This window comes from Sparus aurata, chromosome 23 (genome assembly GCF_900880675.1).
Source record: "Sparus aurata chromosome 23, fSpaAur1.1, whole genome shotgun sequence".
Taxonomy (NCBI): domain Eukaryota; kingdom Metazoa; phylum Chordata; class Actinopteri; order Spariformes; family Sparidae; genus Sparus; species Sparus aurata.
In genome coordinates this window covers 6,549,013-6,568,361 of record NC_044209.1, presented here as the reverse complement: position 1 = coordinate 6,568,361, position 19,349 = coordinate 6,549,013, and the positions used below count along the sequence as shown (strand labels likewise).

At 40.9% G+C, this 19,349-nt stretch overlaps 1 protein-coding gene across 5 annotated transcripts in view; it reads left to right on the top strand.

Annotated features, from left to right (window-relative positions):
* The window catches only part of plppr2a (phospholipid phosphatase related 2a), a 68,291-nt gene that overhangs the window by 9,307 nt on the left and 39,635 nt on the right, over positions 1–19,349 (top strand). For all 5 annotated transcript variants that reach the window (XM_030406845.1, XM_030406843.1, XM_030406847.1 and 2 more), the window contains exon 2: positions 3,187–3,307. In XM_030406845.1, the coding sequence (XP_030262705.1) occupies positions 3,239–3,307 (69 nt within the window). In that variant the 5' untranslated portion in view covers positions 3,187–3,238. The remainder of the gene's footprint in view (positions 1–3,186; positions 3,308–19,349) is intronic.

The following is a 19,349-nucleotide window of genomic DNA, read 5'->3' as shown; positions in this document are numbered from 1 at the left end:
TAATTATGTAATTTAGAGCAAAAGATATAACTTGTCACTTTCCAGGATGTATGGTGGGTTATATTATAACTGCAAAGGTCAACATCATGACATGTACCGTCATGCCTCTTTTGGTTCCACTGCGCCGGAGTGCTTTATGAATTGATACACACTGGCATGACTGTACGGCAAAGCTGCTTGGTTCTGTGTGAACATACAAAGGCAGAGAACTGGCAAACCCCCGCTGTAGAGATAATGCAGAGTCTCTGTGTGTAAAGGGCTAATGACAGAATTGTCATTTTGGGGGGAACTTATCCTTTAAATGATCAAATCGAATAACAGATGTTTGTGGCCACTTGGGGGCAGCGGAAACAAGTTTTGAACGCTACATTGGATGTGTCATCCCCTTTTATGTCGATATGGGGACATTGGGGACATTTTTGGCTTATTTACACACCCCCTATTTACAGAGCAACATTAGCATTCATTTGGAGTCATTTCCGACCACCTGGTGAGTGTACATCCAGTATTCACTTAGCTGAGTTTTTGCTCTCTCCCAACCCTTTAGAGTAATATCTGAGAGTGTTTATACTTTTCAATTAGGAATATATAAATAGTTAATTCCCTCGAGTAACTCTCTCAACGCTGATTTTAATGCACTTTCCATGTTCTTTATTGAGAGCAGTGGCCAGATTTTCCATTACTACAAGCTGCAAACTTGTCACCCAAGTCAGCACTTAGAAAAGGCTTCTGAGAAAAAGTCAGCGCGTGGGACAACTAAGAAATCTGCATACACCAATTGGGATTGTAACAAGCCTTTATTATTCCCATTCTTTAGGTGAGTTCATCCCTGGCTTGCTGTCCCACTTATCATTATCGTTATCATCAAAAGCTTCTCCGCCTCATCTCTGGCCACCCGGGTGTTTTTTTCCCAAAAAACTGTTTCATCTTCAGGAAATCCACCACCAACTCACAGCTGAATGCGTGTACTTTCTCAGCCGGTGGCCCAAACTGTGGGAGGGAGTCTCTTTTGTGCTGCCTCCCACTGAGGGAATCAAACACAAAGTTACTCTTCCCATCAGCCTCTAGTGGCGAAGAAACAGGAAAGATTCCTCCCTCTGTCTCTCTGTTTCTATTTCTCTCACTGTTGGTTTCCGTTACCTTTTGGGCATCTCGCACACACACCATGCATACGCATACACACACAGTCCAACCAACCCTCTCTAAAAGCAGTCTTGGTTTGCACATTGCGTTGTTCTGCGGGCTGCTAAGAGCTTGGCTTCATGCCTTATTCATCCCTCAGGCCTATTCTTTCCACCAGTGTAGAAGGAATTAGGAGGAAGAAAGCTCTTCTGCACATAACACACCACTCACTGGCAGAATGGAGGTCAACCTGACAACTTCTCTGAAACAAAAAAAGGTCCTTTTTTCCTACCTCTCCTCTTCCCTCCTCTTCCCTCCTCGCCCCTGTTTCTATATATTGTATGTAAGTTCAGAATCTGTCAGATGGTTCAAGATCCATGCCAAGGAGAGTTTGTGTTCTAAGTTCAGTGGTGGTATAGATGAAAATCTTGAGGCCAGATCGAGCTGAGCACTCCCACTCCCACTCACTTTTGAGGCTGTTTGCAAAGTGTGACAACAGGGATCACACTGTACAAACTGCTGGCAGTTCTTCCCTTTTGTCCTCCTTAATACAATGTTGAATACTTTGTCCTTTGTCTGTGTGTTTAATGTGTGCTTGTTTACTCCTGTCTTCTTGTTTTTCTTCCACTTTATGGTGGAAATACAGTGAGGCATTTTGGGAAATACACTTCTGATTCTGATTCAGAATGAGATGTGAAGCTCAATTCCACTTGCATGTATGTGAATTAAATATAAAGCTACAGCCAGCAGTAGATTAGCCTAGCTTAGCAAATACTGGACACAAGGTGAAACAGCAAGCTGGCTTTGTCCACCTACCAGAACCTCTTAAGGCTCTCCATCCATGCAAAACTTCATACTATCATAAAATGTTTACTAGCCATCCAGTTTCATATGCTGGAGTCTAAACTTCTTCACAAAACAGAAATGGAATGTAGTCAGTCATCAAATCAAGAGTGCTTTGTGGGATATGCCATACATCTTTTGAATAAACTGTAGAGAGAGAAACTTATGCTACCTAACTTCTGGTTTAGCCCTTTGCTAACATGAATCGAAATTAAATATTTAAATTGGGCAGCTTGGTCATGTGACTGATGGTGGTGGCAAAACAAGCACTACCTCTAGAAAAAATGTTACAAAGGAGAATTTTGTTGTCTTTTTGATAAACATTGAGTTGTGCTCTCGTCTTATTTATGCAGTCAGATAGTCTTTACCCAGTCCTTCTGTTAGCTGTATCAAGTTCATCAGTTTGGTTTTGCACCTTTGCTGATTACCTACACTAAGCTACCAATGCGATCAAAAATTTTCCTGATGATGCCTGTTGTTGTCTCTGTCACATGAAAAGTTATGGTGGTCTGTCTCCTATTGTGGCTGGCTAGTGCTAGGATGTTCAGCTAGTATATCACTATATAGCCTAACAATGTACAACGGCAGCTAGCTCTGCAAATTGTCTTCATTTGGCTGCCCCTGCCACTTATTTTACAAGAACAAATGAATATATTTAGCCTTTAGTTCACTATTTTTAAAGTTGTGAAATATGAATTGTAATAATTTACACAGGTACATACATAGATTTCAGATCAAACAGTGTTTCGTTATTATGGTCAGTAGATGATTGCACCTGGCAATGTTATCATTCAGTAAAATGCCAAACACAGAGGGGTAGATTGGGAAACAGTTGGCAGAATTTATTGAAATTATTTTTGTTCTTACACCTTGGGGGCAGCTTAAAAGCATTATCAAAATGAGTAAAGGCATTTCAGTGACTGCAACAGTCAACTGCTGAATGCACATAGCCCCCAGTGCAAAGAAATGAGTTCAGTTTTTGTGCGTGTTTTAAATATTCATGGATGTATCATTTAAATAAACAATAAAAATGGCATCACAGAAACAATGAACTGAGTAAAATAACCAGCTGTGTCGTGTCGAAAGCGAGATGAGGCATCAGGGAAATCCTCACACCTATCCAAGGCTCATTTGTCCTGATTGGATTCCACTTAATCTCACACTCTGAACGTGACCTCGGGTTGGACAGTGGACTAACCTGACTTGCCCTCTTTCCTTCAGGTAAATAGACAGAGAGGCAGACAGAGGGACGTCCACAGAAACAGAGAGAGGGATGGCATCGGAGGAGAAGCCGGGTGTAAAGAGCAGCAGCTCCATCGTCCCCTGTTTCCTGTTTGTCGAGGTAAGAGACATAAACCCGTTATCATATTGTTCACACTTGAGGGAGTTAAACTCCTTGCCTTTTTTTTTTAAATGTAATGTTGTTGAGACCTGGACAAATTGTCTTTTGTTGTGATATAACAGTAAGTGAAGCTTCTTGAGGTACGTCTTGATCATATCTGTTTCTATTTCCTGTTTCTTTGGGCTTTGACTTGTGATTTATCTCTGTGATTGCCTTTTTTACGGCTTTGATATTTGACTCTTTTTCTAACCTCCCCTTGGCCCATCGTGATGCTCTTTCCTCCCTTCACATCTCTGCAATCTAAGCTCAGTGGTAAATATTTCAGGCCGAATAGTAGCGTTTGGGACAGTTCAGCAAACACGCTCTCTGTTCCTGACATTCCCACTCAGTGTCACACATCCCGCCCTGTTCTAGCACCAGGGGCAGCTGAGGCTTTGTAAAGTGTCAACAGTTGTTCTGTGGCGTGTTGAGCGTTTTCCAGCGTAATTGTGAACTGCATGATTCATTGAGGTGGTTGCAGACGTCACAGCACAGACAGAGTGGATTTTCAGCATCTGCACTGTGGGCTTTGGAGCTGTGTTGTACAGATCATGCCAAAGGTCATTTTCTGTGGCAGACTAAGAACGCTCAGAGAAACACAATACATACACACACACACCGCTGCATCCCCTGTGGAAGCGTGCTCTGCATTGTTTACGCGAGAGCAGTCAGGCAGATGACTCAGAGGGCAACAGAAGTCCCAGGACTTTCACCAAATTGTAACTGAGGTGGAGAAAAGCACAGACTGGTGAGCTAATCAGACTATTTGTAATTAACTTAGACAACCCAAGCAGTCAAGAAGCTCGTTAGCTTAAGCCAATCTCAGCTTTTCAGCTGGAGTGCCCCATGCATTCAGCGCATTGTTCTGCAACAGACTCAGACAGGAGGAGCTCTTTCTGATGCATCATTGCATTGCATGTGGGCCATGATGTGATGCAGATGTGTCGGATTTACATGTTTGGATTTGCTTTTTTTTATGGTATGCGTTTTGCATTGTGTCTTTGATAGTTTTGCACTGTTTGCAATGTAAACTTGCTGCATTAATAAACACATTTTCAGAATTAATTCTAACATATATTGCTAGCTGCTGAAGTTTGGAAGCTGACTTGGACCATCTTCTAAAACAGCAGCTGTAACAGCTGCATATAGAGGCAAGAAAAGGCAACTTTTAAACCGTGACTGCTGAATACATGGGGCAAGGACACGGCGTCTATTATACTCAACAGACCCTGGAAGCCACATTAGGCGGCGTAGCCATCAAACTAGTCATCTCTATTTTTACACAACTCATATATTTGTTTTTTTCTCTACAGCCAGCTATGTGGTTAACAGAGCGAACATGTGGGTGTTTTTACATTGCACATTCCATGATTCTATAGTTAAAATGATCTAGTTAATTAATTCAGAAGTAGTTAATAGAGCGAATGCTTCAAAACCCTGCATAACCATACATTATCACTTGAGAGACACAGTGAAGCTGCGCATTACAAAAACGGACTCAGTATAACGTCAGTATTCATACTCCTTCTCCGAGTCATAACTCAGTAAAATCTGAACATACAGACAAAATACACATTCAGTGTGACCTACATTGTCCAGGATATCACTTCTTCAGATGTCCGTCGTGAGTAAACGTCTATAAATCTGCTTTGAGGACTTTTTAACTGAACCCAGAACTTGTCTGAGAATCATCACAGCTATTTTTCGTTTTCTTCAGTATCAAAATAATCTTGTGACAGCTATACGTACGCTCTTGGGTACATTGGAAATCAGGATGGCTAACAGCTAATTCGGCATACTTTTAGTAGCGTGAGTTTTATGTAGACAAATATACATAACATGGCAGAAGTCCACAGCCAACTGAGGTAGCCTTTGGCAGCATTATACTTCCTGTTAACATCCTTTCAAAACAACCAAATTATTAGATCTGTTCTAATACTTGAAGCACAACAATCAGTAAGTAAGACAAATAATAGTACTAGGAGACACAAAATCCATTTATGTTAACTCTTTTCGTATTTCACTATGAATATTTTTTTGGAGGTTCTGGTAAATGGGGGGATTTGCCTTAAAATCGTCTCTGGGAGGACCCACAATGTCAGAAACAAAAGTGTAGTTGGTAATAGTAATCTGACTTCTTCTTTAAATTCAGCAATTACTACACACTATTTTGTCGTTTTGTAGTAGTAGGAATGTTGCTCAACTTACGTTGCCATTGACCTGAACACCTCAGTGAGTCTTCACCATCTGCACTGTGCCTCTGCGTGTCTGCACCCAAAGGACCGACCAGAATACAATAGTTACACTAACCCGCCCCACCCATGTGTGCCTGTCTGTGTTCCTCTGGTCCCTTTGGTTATAATACACTGTAAAAGCTCTCCATTAGTCCTCTCCGCCATATGCCTCCCACACATCAGCTCTGGGCCCTCAGGTCTCAGTCAATTCCCTCGCTAACTCTAAATCTATGAGAGTGTGTCTGTGTCTGTGTGTGTATGATAGGGGAGGACAGAGTTTTTCTCTCTATTTGTACTGGGATGGAGAACCCTAGTAAGAAATCAGGGCCAGGGAAAGGAGGCCAACAGCTGTTACCTGTAATGGAGGGCAGAGAATACTACTGGCTGGTAGAGATGACAGCATGGCTGTTGAGGGAAGCCAGAGATAGAGCAGGTACAACAACACTTAATTGCTCCTGCTTACGTTATTGACATAAATATGCATGCTAATGCTGGGCACCTTATCAACATGATATCGTTATCATGATGTGAGACTATATATCATCTAAGATTTTGGATATCATTATATTGTACAATGGCATTAGTGTAGTCTTTTCCTGGTGTTCAAAGGCTGCATTCTAGTAAACTGCTGCAATTTCCTGGACTCACCAGACTGTCACGCTAAGAGTGTAGAAGGCGGACCCAAATGCAAAAGAGAAAATGGTATCAACCTGGAACAGTACTGTTTGGAAAATTATACACAAATAAAAAGTACGGTTGCGAGTGAATAGATCCATCCATCTGATTCCAGTGTGTTAAATGTGAATATTTTCTTGTTTCTTTACTCCTCCATGACAGCAAACTGAATATCTTTGGGTTGTGAACAAAACAAGCCAATAGAAGACATTATCTTGGGCTTTTGGGAAACATTGATCCACATTTTCAGCATTCTCTGACATTTTGTAGACCAAATGACAAATCAATTATTTGAGAAAATAAATAACCTATCAATTGAAAATGAAAATAATGGTTAGTTGCAGTCATAGTTAAAACACTGGAATTAAACCAGCTTTGGAAGTGTTGGACAGAGCTAAAGTGGTTGTTCACCCTGCCCCATTCTATGCAATGATAATGGCGGCAGGCTTACAGTAGAAGGTAGGGTAATCTAATTTACTGTGGACAAAACTCATTATAATCACAGATCTAAAACGTCTGCACCACTACTACTACACTACTCTGCATTTGGAAATCATTCTGGCAACTGGACTCGTGTTGCTGCAAGTTGGAAATCAGGCCACTGACTCACAATATGAACTGGCTTTGGAGGAGTTGATCTCATTACTGATGCTGTCGCGAAGCAGACAGAAAGAAAGATCACAGATCTCTCTCTTGTTCTTTCTTCTTTGTAAGAGTCCAATTTACATTCAGGCATCAAAGTTTCAACAATGGTTTTATAACTCTGAAATCTGGACTCTCATATTGTGAGATGCTTTTATATTCAAAAGATACACCCCCTCATTTACACAGTATTATTTCCATGCTGTGTATCATGTCCCTGACCTGAAGAAACACTGTTTGAAGCTACCTCATGTTCAGTTAAGTGCCATGATCAGGATAGTGCAATATAGTTTTAAATTAGTGAACAAATGAGAAAATATGTTAGATGTTAGATGTTAGAAATATGTTAGATTCTATAAAGCAATAATGTGTTACCTCTTAACAAACTGAAGAGGCGAAATTGGCCAAGTGAAACTCTCAGATTTTGGCACTTCATTAAGCTACATCTCAATATTTTTGTGCATTTGATCCATTTGTTTACTGAGCTTTACACCAACACCCTGTTTCATCCAACCATCCAAATCCTGGATAGGTTGCCAGTCTGTTGCAGGCCTGCAAACACATCCACAATCACACCCCCCATGGTGATTCATTGAATCCACATCACAAGCACCCTTCTTCTTGCAAGAAAGGTTGCCAGTGCTTCTTGCTAAGCCACAGAGCCACTCTGCTGCCTTAAACAAGATTACTATTATTGGCTGCGAGGTGGTCTAGTGGAAAGAGCTGTCAGCACTATAGCGAGTTTAGCAAGTTTTCAGGTTTGATTCCTGGGCCTTTATGATTTGATTTTTTTATGGCCTACTTGCTGGATAATGCCCAAAGCCATAAACATGGTTGAGAAAGATGGTCAGTCTGTCTGTGTTAGCCCTGTGATGGTTACATGAGCGCATCCCTTGTCCTTGTGTGTGCTGGTGTAGGTTATGTTCCATGAGACTCCGAAAACTCGAAAAACAAATTGAAGAGTCATAAATTATTCACATAAAAAAAGAGTGAATGATGATTAATAACAGCCTGTAACATGCTGAATCACCACAACACTGACTGCAGAGCTGCTAAGTCAGTCAGTCAGGGAGTGAACTATTAATATGTGAACACACAAGCTTTTTGCCAGAAGGCATTCTGGATTTTACAGTAATTTGTGTGACGTAAATTAGTGAGTAGCTGTTGACGTTTTGAGGAATACATTTCTTGATGATAGCTAGATGAAGATATTGATACTCTAGATTGATACACTGTTTTGTGTATGTAGAATGTGTAAAAGATGTGGTCCCAGCCAGCAGTCAGTTTGCCTTGATGACTTTTAGACTTGAAACCAGAGCCTGACTAATGTTTTGGGCTGATGCAAATACCAATATTAGAAAGTAAAAAACTGGGATTGCAATGATCACTCATATGTGGTGATCAAACATTTTTGATGTAGATATAAGACGGAGACAACATGTTACAGTTTAACAATAAACTATGTTGTTAAAATGCACATTAACAGTGCACTGATACCGTAAACTTCATCTGTAATGTTTTAATTATAAATGATCCCAAGCATCTTGCATCTGCATTATAATCCCTAAAAGCTGATACTGATCTGTGACAGGCCAGTATTCACTGCTAACTGAGATATTGTTGGGGCTGTACTGGAAACAGGCAAACTGCTGGGCACTGCCCATTGTTCCAATGGCTCATTACTCCGAAACATTCTTATTTGCCCTGAATATCTCAGTTTATTTGGATGTGCAGAAAAGAACAGAGTCAGGTTAAATCTGCTGTCATGGTAGTGATAACAAACACTTGGTTAAGACTTGGAGATCGGTCACATTTATTAGGTTTGGGAAAAAAATCATGGTTGGTGTTAAAATTAGTACGTTTGTTATGTTAGATAAGTTACAGGTGCAGGTTGGTGATACCACAATGAGTATTTGCGGAAAAATGTTCACGCTTTTCGATCTTAAGATTTCCAGTCATTATTCTTAGCTATGCTAAGTGCTTGCTGGCTCCAACTTCACATTGACGGGACATATATGAAAGTGGTATAGATCCTCTTCATCAAACTCGGCATGAAAGCTAGAATTATAAACTATTCCTTTTAATTATGATAAATGAATGAAGGATCTGATTTTGCCTGTGATGATGAGTAGAGATGTGCCTATCAGCCATATCCCTCCACACCCTCAGCATCGAATGTGTGTGAGAAATGTGACAGTGATCCTTACCAAGCCAGAAGGACCTGCTCTTTTATTTAGCCCCACACCTCATCAGCAGTTACCATGGAAACCAATCAGCCAGACTCATTCTCCATCTCGGCTCTCTTTCTTCTGACTCCTTTCATCCTCCCTGCCCTAATCACAAGTCACAACCTTTTCTATCAGCGCTACCCACTCAGCCATCTTGTTCTGCGTGTCTCTCCTATTCCCTGCATTTTGCTCTATCACTTCCCAGATTCCTTGCAACATCATCTTTTGTCTTGGATTTTTGTGCAGATCTCTCACGGGCCAAGAAGCAGCACAGATATCAACATCACCTTTCATTAATCTCTGATCAGTCCTGTTTTATTGTGTACAAATCTAGGAATTCATCTCCCTTCCTCATCTAATTGAATTCTACAATTCGGCTGATGATATAGGGAGATCAATTATTTAACCTTTTCTCCAGGGGAATAAAAATAATCAGTCATTTTATTTATATTCTATTAATGGTTTTCTGTTTGCTGTTTGGACAGATCAAACTGACTTTACATTCACCCTTAAAAGAAATACAGTTATTCTGTACCATCTGGAGACACAGGAGCAAATCTGCAGTTTAAAAGTAATTTCTGTTTAAGGCTAATCTTCTGTGTGCTTCAGTGAATGGGGTGTAATGGAGAATGCAGCTTTCTATTGTGGAGAGCCTCTGATTAGGCACTTATCCAGACCAGTGGAGGGGTGAGCATAAAACCCTATTCCACCACTGTAAATACTTTATACAGCAACCCTTCTCTCAGCTCTGTGGGCTGCTGACACCATCATGCGACACACTGAGCAGTTTAATGTCACCTTTTGAACTGTACTAAAAATTTTGATGCACCATTTACGTTGCATTTTTACCACTCGGCCTACTGAGATTTGGGTCATTTGAAATTTTAATCAATAGCTATTTGCATATTTGCAATTGCAAAAAAAAGAGCTATCATTTAGATTTAGGAACAGTATGAACATTATGGATGAGATAAGAAGAAAAGTGGAGGGTTATGGATTCTTGCTAATTGCTGAAGGGAGGGTGTGACTTTTCATCCTGGATTTATATTTTATTTCACCCTTCTCTTTTACACTCTCCAATCTGTTTCTTTTCAGACAACTGAGAAGCATCGTATGTCTCTAGACTGGGGATGCACAAAATATAGTGGAACAATAAACTATCAGTCTGATGGGTTAGGGTTAGGGTTGAACTTTGTATTAACAGCTATATATCGGTATCTGTACAGGTTCTGGACGATAAATAGAGCTGATAATATGAAACCAAATTGCTTCAGTTAATTTAACACATTTACTGTTTAAACTGATGTGAACACTGCTGGCTGTTAGCACCATGAAAGTTGGTTCGCTATCTAACAACAAACGCAGCAAAGAAGAAGGAGAAGAAGAAGAAGAAGAAGAAGGAGAAGGAGTTGCTCAGGGCTGAGCAACACAGTCACATGTCATCGCCGGTGAAGACATTTGTTGAGTTTCAAAGAAAGACAACACAATTACAGTTTGAGATGCATGTTCTGCAAGGGTTCAGAGAGGGTGAAACTTTTTCTTGTCTATTTTTTAGTTTTTGCTCAACAAATATCAAGCAATGAAATATTAAATCAACCATCTTTCTCACTACATCTAACTACATGTATCACCACATGTTAAGAAAATCTTTTTTTAAATCGGTATCGGCCATGACAAGCTGGTAACTATCGGTAACTGATATCAGCTGAAAAAATATCCATATTGGGCATCCCTCTTTGAGACCACTAAACAAGTCCATATGCAAAAAAAATAGACCTTTTTTGTGCAAATAAACAACATGAAAAGTCTTGAAGCTGTCGAAAAAAATGCAGGTTGACACATTATATCAGTTTTTGTGGAATAAGTTTGATAAATTATTTTTTGATAACTTTTTTGAACTCAAGGGTCCTGGGGCGCCGTTTAGCTCAGATAGTAGAGCGGGCGTGTGCTGAGGCTCTGCAGCGGACCTGGGTTTGACTCCCCGCCTGGGTCCCTTTGCTGCGTGTCACTCCCCCTCTCTCTCTCCTTGTTTCCTGTCGCCCTCTTCAGCTGTACTATCAATAAAGACATAAAAAGGCCAAAAAAAAAAACAACTCAAGGGTCCAAATCAAATACTGATAACACTGAGGCAAGCTTTGTTTTTTTAAATAGAATTAAATAGAAGATATCATACCCCATTCCCCTTTCATGCCAGCCCTTGACTTAAATGTAAGCCTAAAAGCTTAAATGTGAGGTGGGGTGGCTACTCATATTAATTCAATTTTGGGATTCTAACACAATTCTCTGATGCTCTGTCTGAAAAACTGAATCGCCCATGTGCAGATCCAGTATCATGTGTTCTTAATCAGGTTAGTATGAGAGAATAATTTCCTCTGCCATCATCTAAATCAAACCACATTTAAGGGGCCAATGTCTTAATCCTCCACTGTTTTCCCTGAGGCCCATATGTTTAAGATATCGAGTGTCTGGATGGATGTCTTACATTAATCTTACGGACAGAACAATTGAATTCCGCAGATATGTCTTCAGTGCTTTCATGTAACATAGATGCAGTCTGTAGTCCGCTGTTGCTTTTGATTTCTTTGCCAAAGTGCTTCATGACCATTTTTATGGTAGTTAAAATGGATTTGTGCAGCATGACTATATTCTGTTTGTGTTCCCATTACTCTGACGTTAGGAAGTACAGTATGGAGAAAAGTTGTAGCCATTTTTCCACCAGAGGGCACTGCTGTAACACAGCTGAAGCTCCCCTCACAAGATAACAAGTGCTGCAACTTGTTTTGAGCTCTGGAGTGTTTCACATAGTTTTGAACTTGATTTAAGAGTTTTGACAGAACCATCACTAAGTTTTTTCATTGCTTATTTTTTCCCACATAATTCACTTTGACACTTGAAGGGGTGGGGGGGAGTAGAATCTCTCAAGAGTGTCTGTGATGTGCACACATACATCCACACACCAAGTCTCACAAGCCTCATTAACACCTGAGCGACATGCAGAGATCAGACAGAGAACACATCAGCGTGTCTCTGGCTGCCTCCTCCGTCTTTATAAATAGGCCAGTGTGTTTAATGGTGGGTAACACTCAGCTAGCTTCACACCTGTCACAGGAAGACTCCCCAGTCTAGCCAACATAGACCCCCCCCCCCCCCACACACACACACACACACACATGCACAATCACTCACACATAGAACGAGCACTCAGTGAAGAGATATGAGTCAACACACAAACAACCTCACAATGATACCGGGGTACAGCAAATACACACCCACGCCAATAAAGACAAACATGCCGCCCACACGCAGTGTCTCTGAGGTGTGATTGAGCAAATTGAATTAGATGCAACAAGCAGATTTTTCTTTGGTTTCCAGCTGGTAAACTTCATAATCAAGACCTTCTGTTTGATGCTATGTGGCAGCTTTAAATTGATGCTACGATGCATAAAAGAGACTATCAAACCTGCACACTGTTGAATAACTAAATAATGTCTTTTCCTTTTCTACTGCTGTATCACTGAAACATTTGATCCTTCACCTCCTCCTGTCTTGTCACCTTTTAATATTTTCCTTTGTTGAATCTTTGCTTTTACACAGCAGTTCTGTCTCTGTTGATATGCTCATAACTTTGTTGCTAGACTTTGGGGGGGGTTTACTGCAGTTGAATGACATCAAGTAGATCTTAAACCTTTGTGTCTGAGAATCTTTTTGAACCAGTGAGATAAAAATAAAAGATTCCCTAAAATTGAAAACCCATGATATGAAACTGTCGCCTCAAATCCTCAGATGTTGCATCTGTTTTCTGAAGGCAGCCCTTGTTTAGTTTTGCTCCCTGCAAGCGAAACCTATGGTAACTTTATTTGATTTATTTCTTTGCTGTTTCTGTTGTATAACTGTTGATCGTATTGCTACAGTGTTATCCTAACATGCATTTATTCTATTAGGTGAAACTATGCCAACAAGAACCAGTTGTAAAATACCAGGATTTACCCTAATGTGCGGAGGCTGGTGTTATTCGATATGTTTTTTTCATCACAAAATCCTACGAAAAAGCCCAAAACGAACAATAACTGTTTGTCTCTTCCTGTACTAAACTGCCTCTCAACTCTCCAACACTGTTTTTGGCACTCAATCCCAAGCTTATTTGTTAAAGCTTCACTAATCAATATATGTTTTAGTGCTGGCTAAAGAGCCAGATATTTCCCTCAGGAGTTAGTGAAGACACAAGAACACAGCTTAAAGGAGAGTGAATATTGGCTCCAAATATGCTGGATGTGTAAATAGGCTTAATTTTTAAAGTAATAAGTCAATGTTGACTTTCAGCTTGTTCTGTTGTTCTCCAGTAGCCAAGAAAAGATAGGTCACAGATATACAGTTACACTTCTAGTGATGGGACTGCCAGTCATTTGGTCACCATTTCAGTCAAGAGTGAAGTATTTTAATGTCCATCAGAACAATTGACATGACAGCCATTTATGGTCCACTGAGGATCCACAGAGAGTCCTGCTGACTTTGGCTGACTTTTACTTTGCACCAAAACTGCTGTGCATAGGTACAGAGCTCACAGAGTTCACTGTAGACTCGTTAAAAAAGGGCTTGGAATTTTTCAGAAACATCCAGGCACTGTAGTTTTAGTAAATGGTACTAATAGATAGAACATTTGGTGATGACGTTTCGGGGTGCAGGATAGCATATGTGTGCTTGCTGTAAACACGAGACTTGGACTTGTTTGCTGTAAGGAAACTTGACTATGTGACCCTTAAATACGTTTGAATACTGGATGCCATTGCATCTTTTGGAGCTCTGCCAATCTGTCATGAATAATAAATGACAAAACCAGGATGCATGTCTCAATTACTTAATGCACACTTTCTAGTTGCAGCTGCATGCACCAGAAGAAAATGGAGAAAATTCAGATGAGAGAAATTAGTCTCTGATTCTAAAATTAGTCTATACCCATAAACGAGTAGCTCAATAACACCCGCCATATCCAGAATATGCCTAATTTGCTCCCTGCAGCCTTTGAAAATAACTCGTGCCCCCCACCATGTTTTTAACAAGCAATGGAAGGGGGCCTCACGCTTACTGTGAGATATTTGTGATAATAATATCTATTAAAATATTTTTATATGAATGCTTCCACAGCGTAACGAGAAACGAGCTTAACTGCTGAAAAGACGGTTTGTATGGCTTGTAAAAGCAGCCAGGACACTGTGCTTCCTAATCTGTAAGTTTAAATTGAACCAAGTTGAATGCAGCTCAATATGTCACCCAAAGATGATTTGCCTTTGAGGGCTCCAGGTTTACTCAAAGTTATTTGTCCATTCCGGCACAATGCTGTGTTCCCCTCATTCCAACAAAAAATACCTCTGCTTTTGTTTATGGTCAGTTTTAGACAGCCAGAGTAATCAAATAATTTGTCCTCATCACAAAAAGTATACAGACCCCTGCTCTTTGACCTACTGCTCTGTTCTCTGGCTTCTCCACTAACATCACTCATTAATGAGGAGTGAGTAACACACAAACTGCAAACTGTACGACTTAGCAGACAAAGGAGTTTGGAGTGGGGGCAGCTAGCAGGCCTGTAATAGGTGTTTAGCTGGCTGCGGTGTAATCTCTTTAATGTGCAGGCACAGGGTTTCCCTGCTGTGCTCTGTGCACTGCAGGGGCACTGAAGACATCCAGAGATGTGGATCCCCAACAGTGTGTTACAGTTGTATTATTATACTGCATCAGCTGTTAAAAGCCCATTGTAAGGCAGTGTACATGATGGTTGGCAGGTAATGAAATGAGAGCAACACAATGCAGTTTTAAAAAGGGAGAGGATTTGACTGGAGGATGATTAAAGCGATGCTCCTCTCATCTCCTCTCTCACAGTTCCCATCGGACTCTCCTTTCCCTTCAGCCCCTTTTTTCACACAAATCCAGTACAAAAGCTCAAAAGCTCCCACTCTCTCTTTCCCTCCCGCTCTCTCCATGTCTGTTCTCACCTCCTAGAAAACACACACAGTCAGAGAGACGCTGCTGAAAGCATGTAGGCCAAAACTCACCGAGCAACCCTCTCCAATGCCAGCCCTCCTCTTTTCCCTTCCTTTTCATTCACTCACCCGTCTCACCCCTCTCCCATCAGCCTTCCACCTCCCTCTCTCCATCAACGCCTCGTCCTCACCCTCTTCTTTCTTTTTCTTTCCCCTGCTGCTCGGACTACAACAGCTCTTTGAACGCACCATTGGTTCTGCCGCTCTCTTATTCCGACTGCCTTTCCTCCCAACATTTTTCACTCTCAAGTACTCCTTCTAAACTTTTATAGACTATAAATTACTCCTTTCGCTCTCTCTGTCCCTCTCATTCTCATTCATTTGCAAACAACTGACAAACCTCTCAGGGTCATTGTTTTGAGGAAATCATTTATTCAGCATTCAAAGCCTATTTATCATGTTCTCTGTCAAAGTACGAGTAAAGATTGGGTGCACAAGCCAGCACCAAACATTATTGTTTTAATGTAGCTGCTTGTCATCATTTGAGCAAGATATCAATAGAGAGAGCGATGGTGCATGTTAAACAGAGTTGTGGGGAAGGAAAGTGTCGAGAGACAGACAACAGTTGCATTTTAAAAAAACAATGCCAGTATGCCATCAATCAAATGATACCACTACAGATTCACATGGGCTCAAAAACTGAAACAGTTTGGATTGTGAGTCAGAAACAGACATACTCCAATCAAACATCGTGTTTCCTGCAGCTGAATCACTTTCCATTTACATGAATCAGACTTGGTTGAGCACATGGCCAACTTTTAGCAAGCCATGGTAGGTGGATCACATTAAAAGAAAATTAATAATGAGGAAATACTGTTGACAGATTGGTAGATGAATAGCGTGTACTCCTCAACGACTACACAAGTATGGAAGCATGATTTGACCAGGGATCTCAGTGCAGCTGTAGAGGATATGCAATGTTAAATCTCTAATATTCATTTAGATCAATCTGCATTGAAATAAACATATGGTTTGTTCTTTAAATTACATGTTAATAAGCAGGCCCCTTTTAAAAATTTGTTCGACCTGCATTATTTAATATTATAGCCACTTGGAAGCAGCAGTTTAAGCTAACAAGCTTTGTTTTTTGAATACAGCAAGTCTTTCCTCACTCAAATCAAAGGTCTCTCCTCAGTCAGATGACCATGCATTAATCACGGGTATTAATTGGTGTGCCATTCCGACCGGCTGTGAAGATGGAAACATGACTCCCAGGTTGACTTTGTAATTTCCACTAATTTTTTGGGTGCGTCGTTGTAATGTGTGTTGAAGTTTCGGATGTTGGTGCATTAATAGATTTCCATCACACTTCAATCAACCAGCACTCAAACATAGTCAGTCTGTGTTGGGAATACAAGAGAAACTTAGGTTATAACCTGCATACGCGCACTAATATTGGTTTAAAAATTGTGTAACGAGAGCAGTGAGACTAAACTCAACACTGAGGCTGAGGGTTGCAAAACCAAAACAATGACCTAAAAGAAGCTAACATGATTTGAGCTGAGGGGAGCTGCACATTGAGGTGATAATCTAATGTGGATTTGTCATTTCAGGCAACTGCTCTCTTTAAATAAAACCATTTCATCAGCAGCTTGAGCAGCTTTAACAATATTTTCAGGTACCATCTGCACTAAAAATCTAAGCAAACATGACCACAAAGCAGGCCAAAACATGGTGGCCGCCAGAACGTCGCTTTAATCTGAACAAGAACAAGTGTAGCATCCAGCCAGGTTCATCTCAGGTTTGTTGTTTCTGTCTCCCATTCCCTTCAGTCTCAGCGGGGAGCCTCTCTTGTATTTAGAATGACAGATTAGAGATCAGGACAGACCACTGAGCTAATCCAACTCCTGCTGCGAAGCTGTAATTAGCACTGACCGCCTGTCAGATTCCAGTTCACACAGAATTACCCACATTAGGATGGCAGAAACCGTCCTGTTTGTAGAATTGTGCCAGAGCATGTCTTTTGTTTAATGAAAGGTAAAGAAGAGATACAAAGGATTGGCAGTATGGTAGTGGGAGTGCAGTGTGTGGGTGGGGTTAGTGGTTGTGCTGGCGAAGCGGTGGTTGGTAGGAGTTTTTTTGGCTTTAAACCTAGTTGAGGAAACAGACTCCAACGCACTATTAAACAATACAAGGTCACAGTCTTCTAAGATCAAACATGTTTCTGTGGAAGATGAAACAGAGGAACACCAGGATACACCAGTTGTTCAATAATTTATGGTGTTTTTGTTCCGTGCAGTTTGTAAGAGCATGTAGTGTCTCTCTGCTGTAACAGTAACTGTAACTATATTGCTGAATGCTGTTGTCATGTTTGATTGTGTCACTGCAGATCAGTTGATCTGCTTCAAATTGACACCTGATACCAGCAAGTCCATACTAAACAACGAAAAAGGTTTTTTTCCCTTGCCATCCAACCCATGTGTGCATTTTTTTAAAAAAAATCTGCTGCTCAGTTTTTAAGGGAATAGCTCAGTATTTTCAGAAATATGATTTTTTTTGTGAGAATTGAAAGAGAAGATTGATGCCGCCCTCATGTCTGTATGCCAGCAGCTGGTTAGTGTAGCTTAGCATAAAGACTGGAAAACAGCAAGGAGGAGGAAAGAGTTTGTCAGTCTCCTTCCAATGGTCCAAAGCTCATAAATCAACATATTGTAACTCATTTGTCTAAAAACAATGTTATGTCAAGTCCAGTGTTTGCAGCACCAAAAAAGGGGAAATGCAAACACACACATTTTCTTGTTGCCAGTAAAACACAACCACCAACACTAAGCAAGCAAAGAAAGGTGTATACTTTACTCTCCTATTTAGCAATTCTACAATGTGAATCTCCTGCATTTCCCTTTATGCTGACAGCTAGGGGCGGGAAATAGGACCGTTTTAGATTGTGATTGTGATGTTTAATGTCTGTGACAGCTCGGTTGTTATCTTCAGATCCTATTTTATTTTCTACCTTTATGCATTCCAATTTGTTTGACTTCCTGTTATTGTTCAGTTTCACACCAGTTTTTCTTTCATCACCGTTTTCAACTCAGGCCTTTCAGTACATATTGTCTTAGTTCTCTTTGATTACTAGCTTTCCTGCCATCATTGTCTTCTTGTAGTTTCCTAATATGCTGCAGGACCTCAGCCTGTTTGAATATTGCCCGACAGTAAGTGTTGCTTTGTTCGATGTTTTGGACTGTTTTTGTGTCCTGCCTTTTGCCTGTTCCTCGTCTGCCGCTGGCTACCACCTCTGTGTTTTACTTTGAGTGACGAACTTTAGCATTCCGAGTCAATTTCTTTTGAATCTTCTGAAAAAAGTTTCAGTGTCCCTGTTCTTCTGTTTCCAAACTGTACATAACTTCATTGACTAGCAGATCCTTGCTACATGAATATAGAGTGAATGATGGAGCCAGAGATGACAGTGTTGCAGAAATGATTAGGAGTACACTGTGAGTGATGTAGAATGGTACCATTAGATCATGGACCATGATTGAGACTAAATGTTGTGATATTAGTTTTAGCCAGATCGACCACCCCCACTTACAGCAAAGAAAAGAGGACACAAGGAAAAAGAAAATGGGACAGAGGGGCAGGTGGTTAAGTTTTTCGGCCACCACCCTGAGAGCTGTGCACCTGTTCCTCTCAAGCCCCTCTTCTCTCTTCCTTTACCTGCACTGCACAATTACACTCCTCACTCTGATATTTCTCTCTGCCATTGCCTCCTCTCTCTTTGAATTGCCTCTTCACTTTCGCCTATCTCCGTCTTTATTATGTCTCTTGTCATCTCTCCTCCTTCTCGCCTTTTTGATCCCACGTCCTTCTTCCATTCTTTCCCAATCCCCTTACATCCCGCTGCCCTCCTCCGGGCTTCCTCCTCCTCCCCCAGGACTCCTGTCATGCTGGCCAGGTGCAGTGTAGCGTGTGTTGATGGCAGGCCTCTTAATGGACAGCATGTGTCTGACGGTGGACCCCTGTGCCTCGCCGTCCTTCTGCTCCAAATCCTCCGTCCGTAAAACACAAAACTGCTCTTTCAGGCAACATGGCTTTAACAGCATCCAGGGACCTGACTGGACCTCCAGAGAAAGTGATAGAGAAAGAGAACAACGCAGACAGACATATTGTCTCTTGTTAGAGCTTTGTGGCTGTTTCCCACCCTGTATAGATCCATCTTAAAGGTGCAAAATGTATCATATTAGTGTAAGTAAAT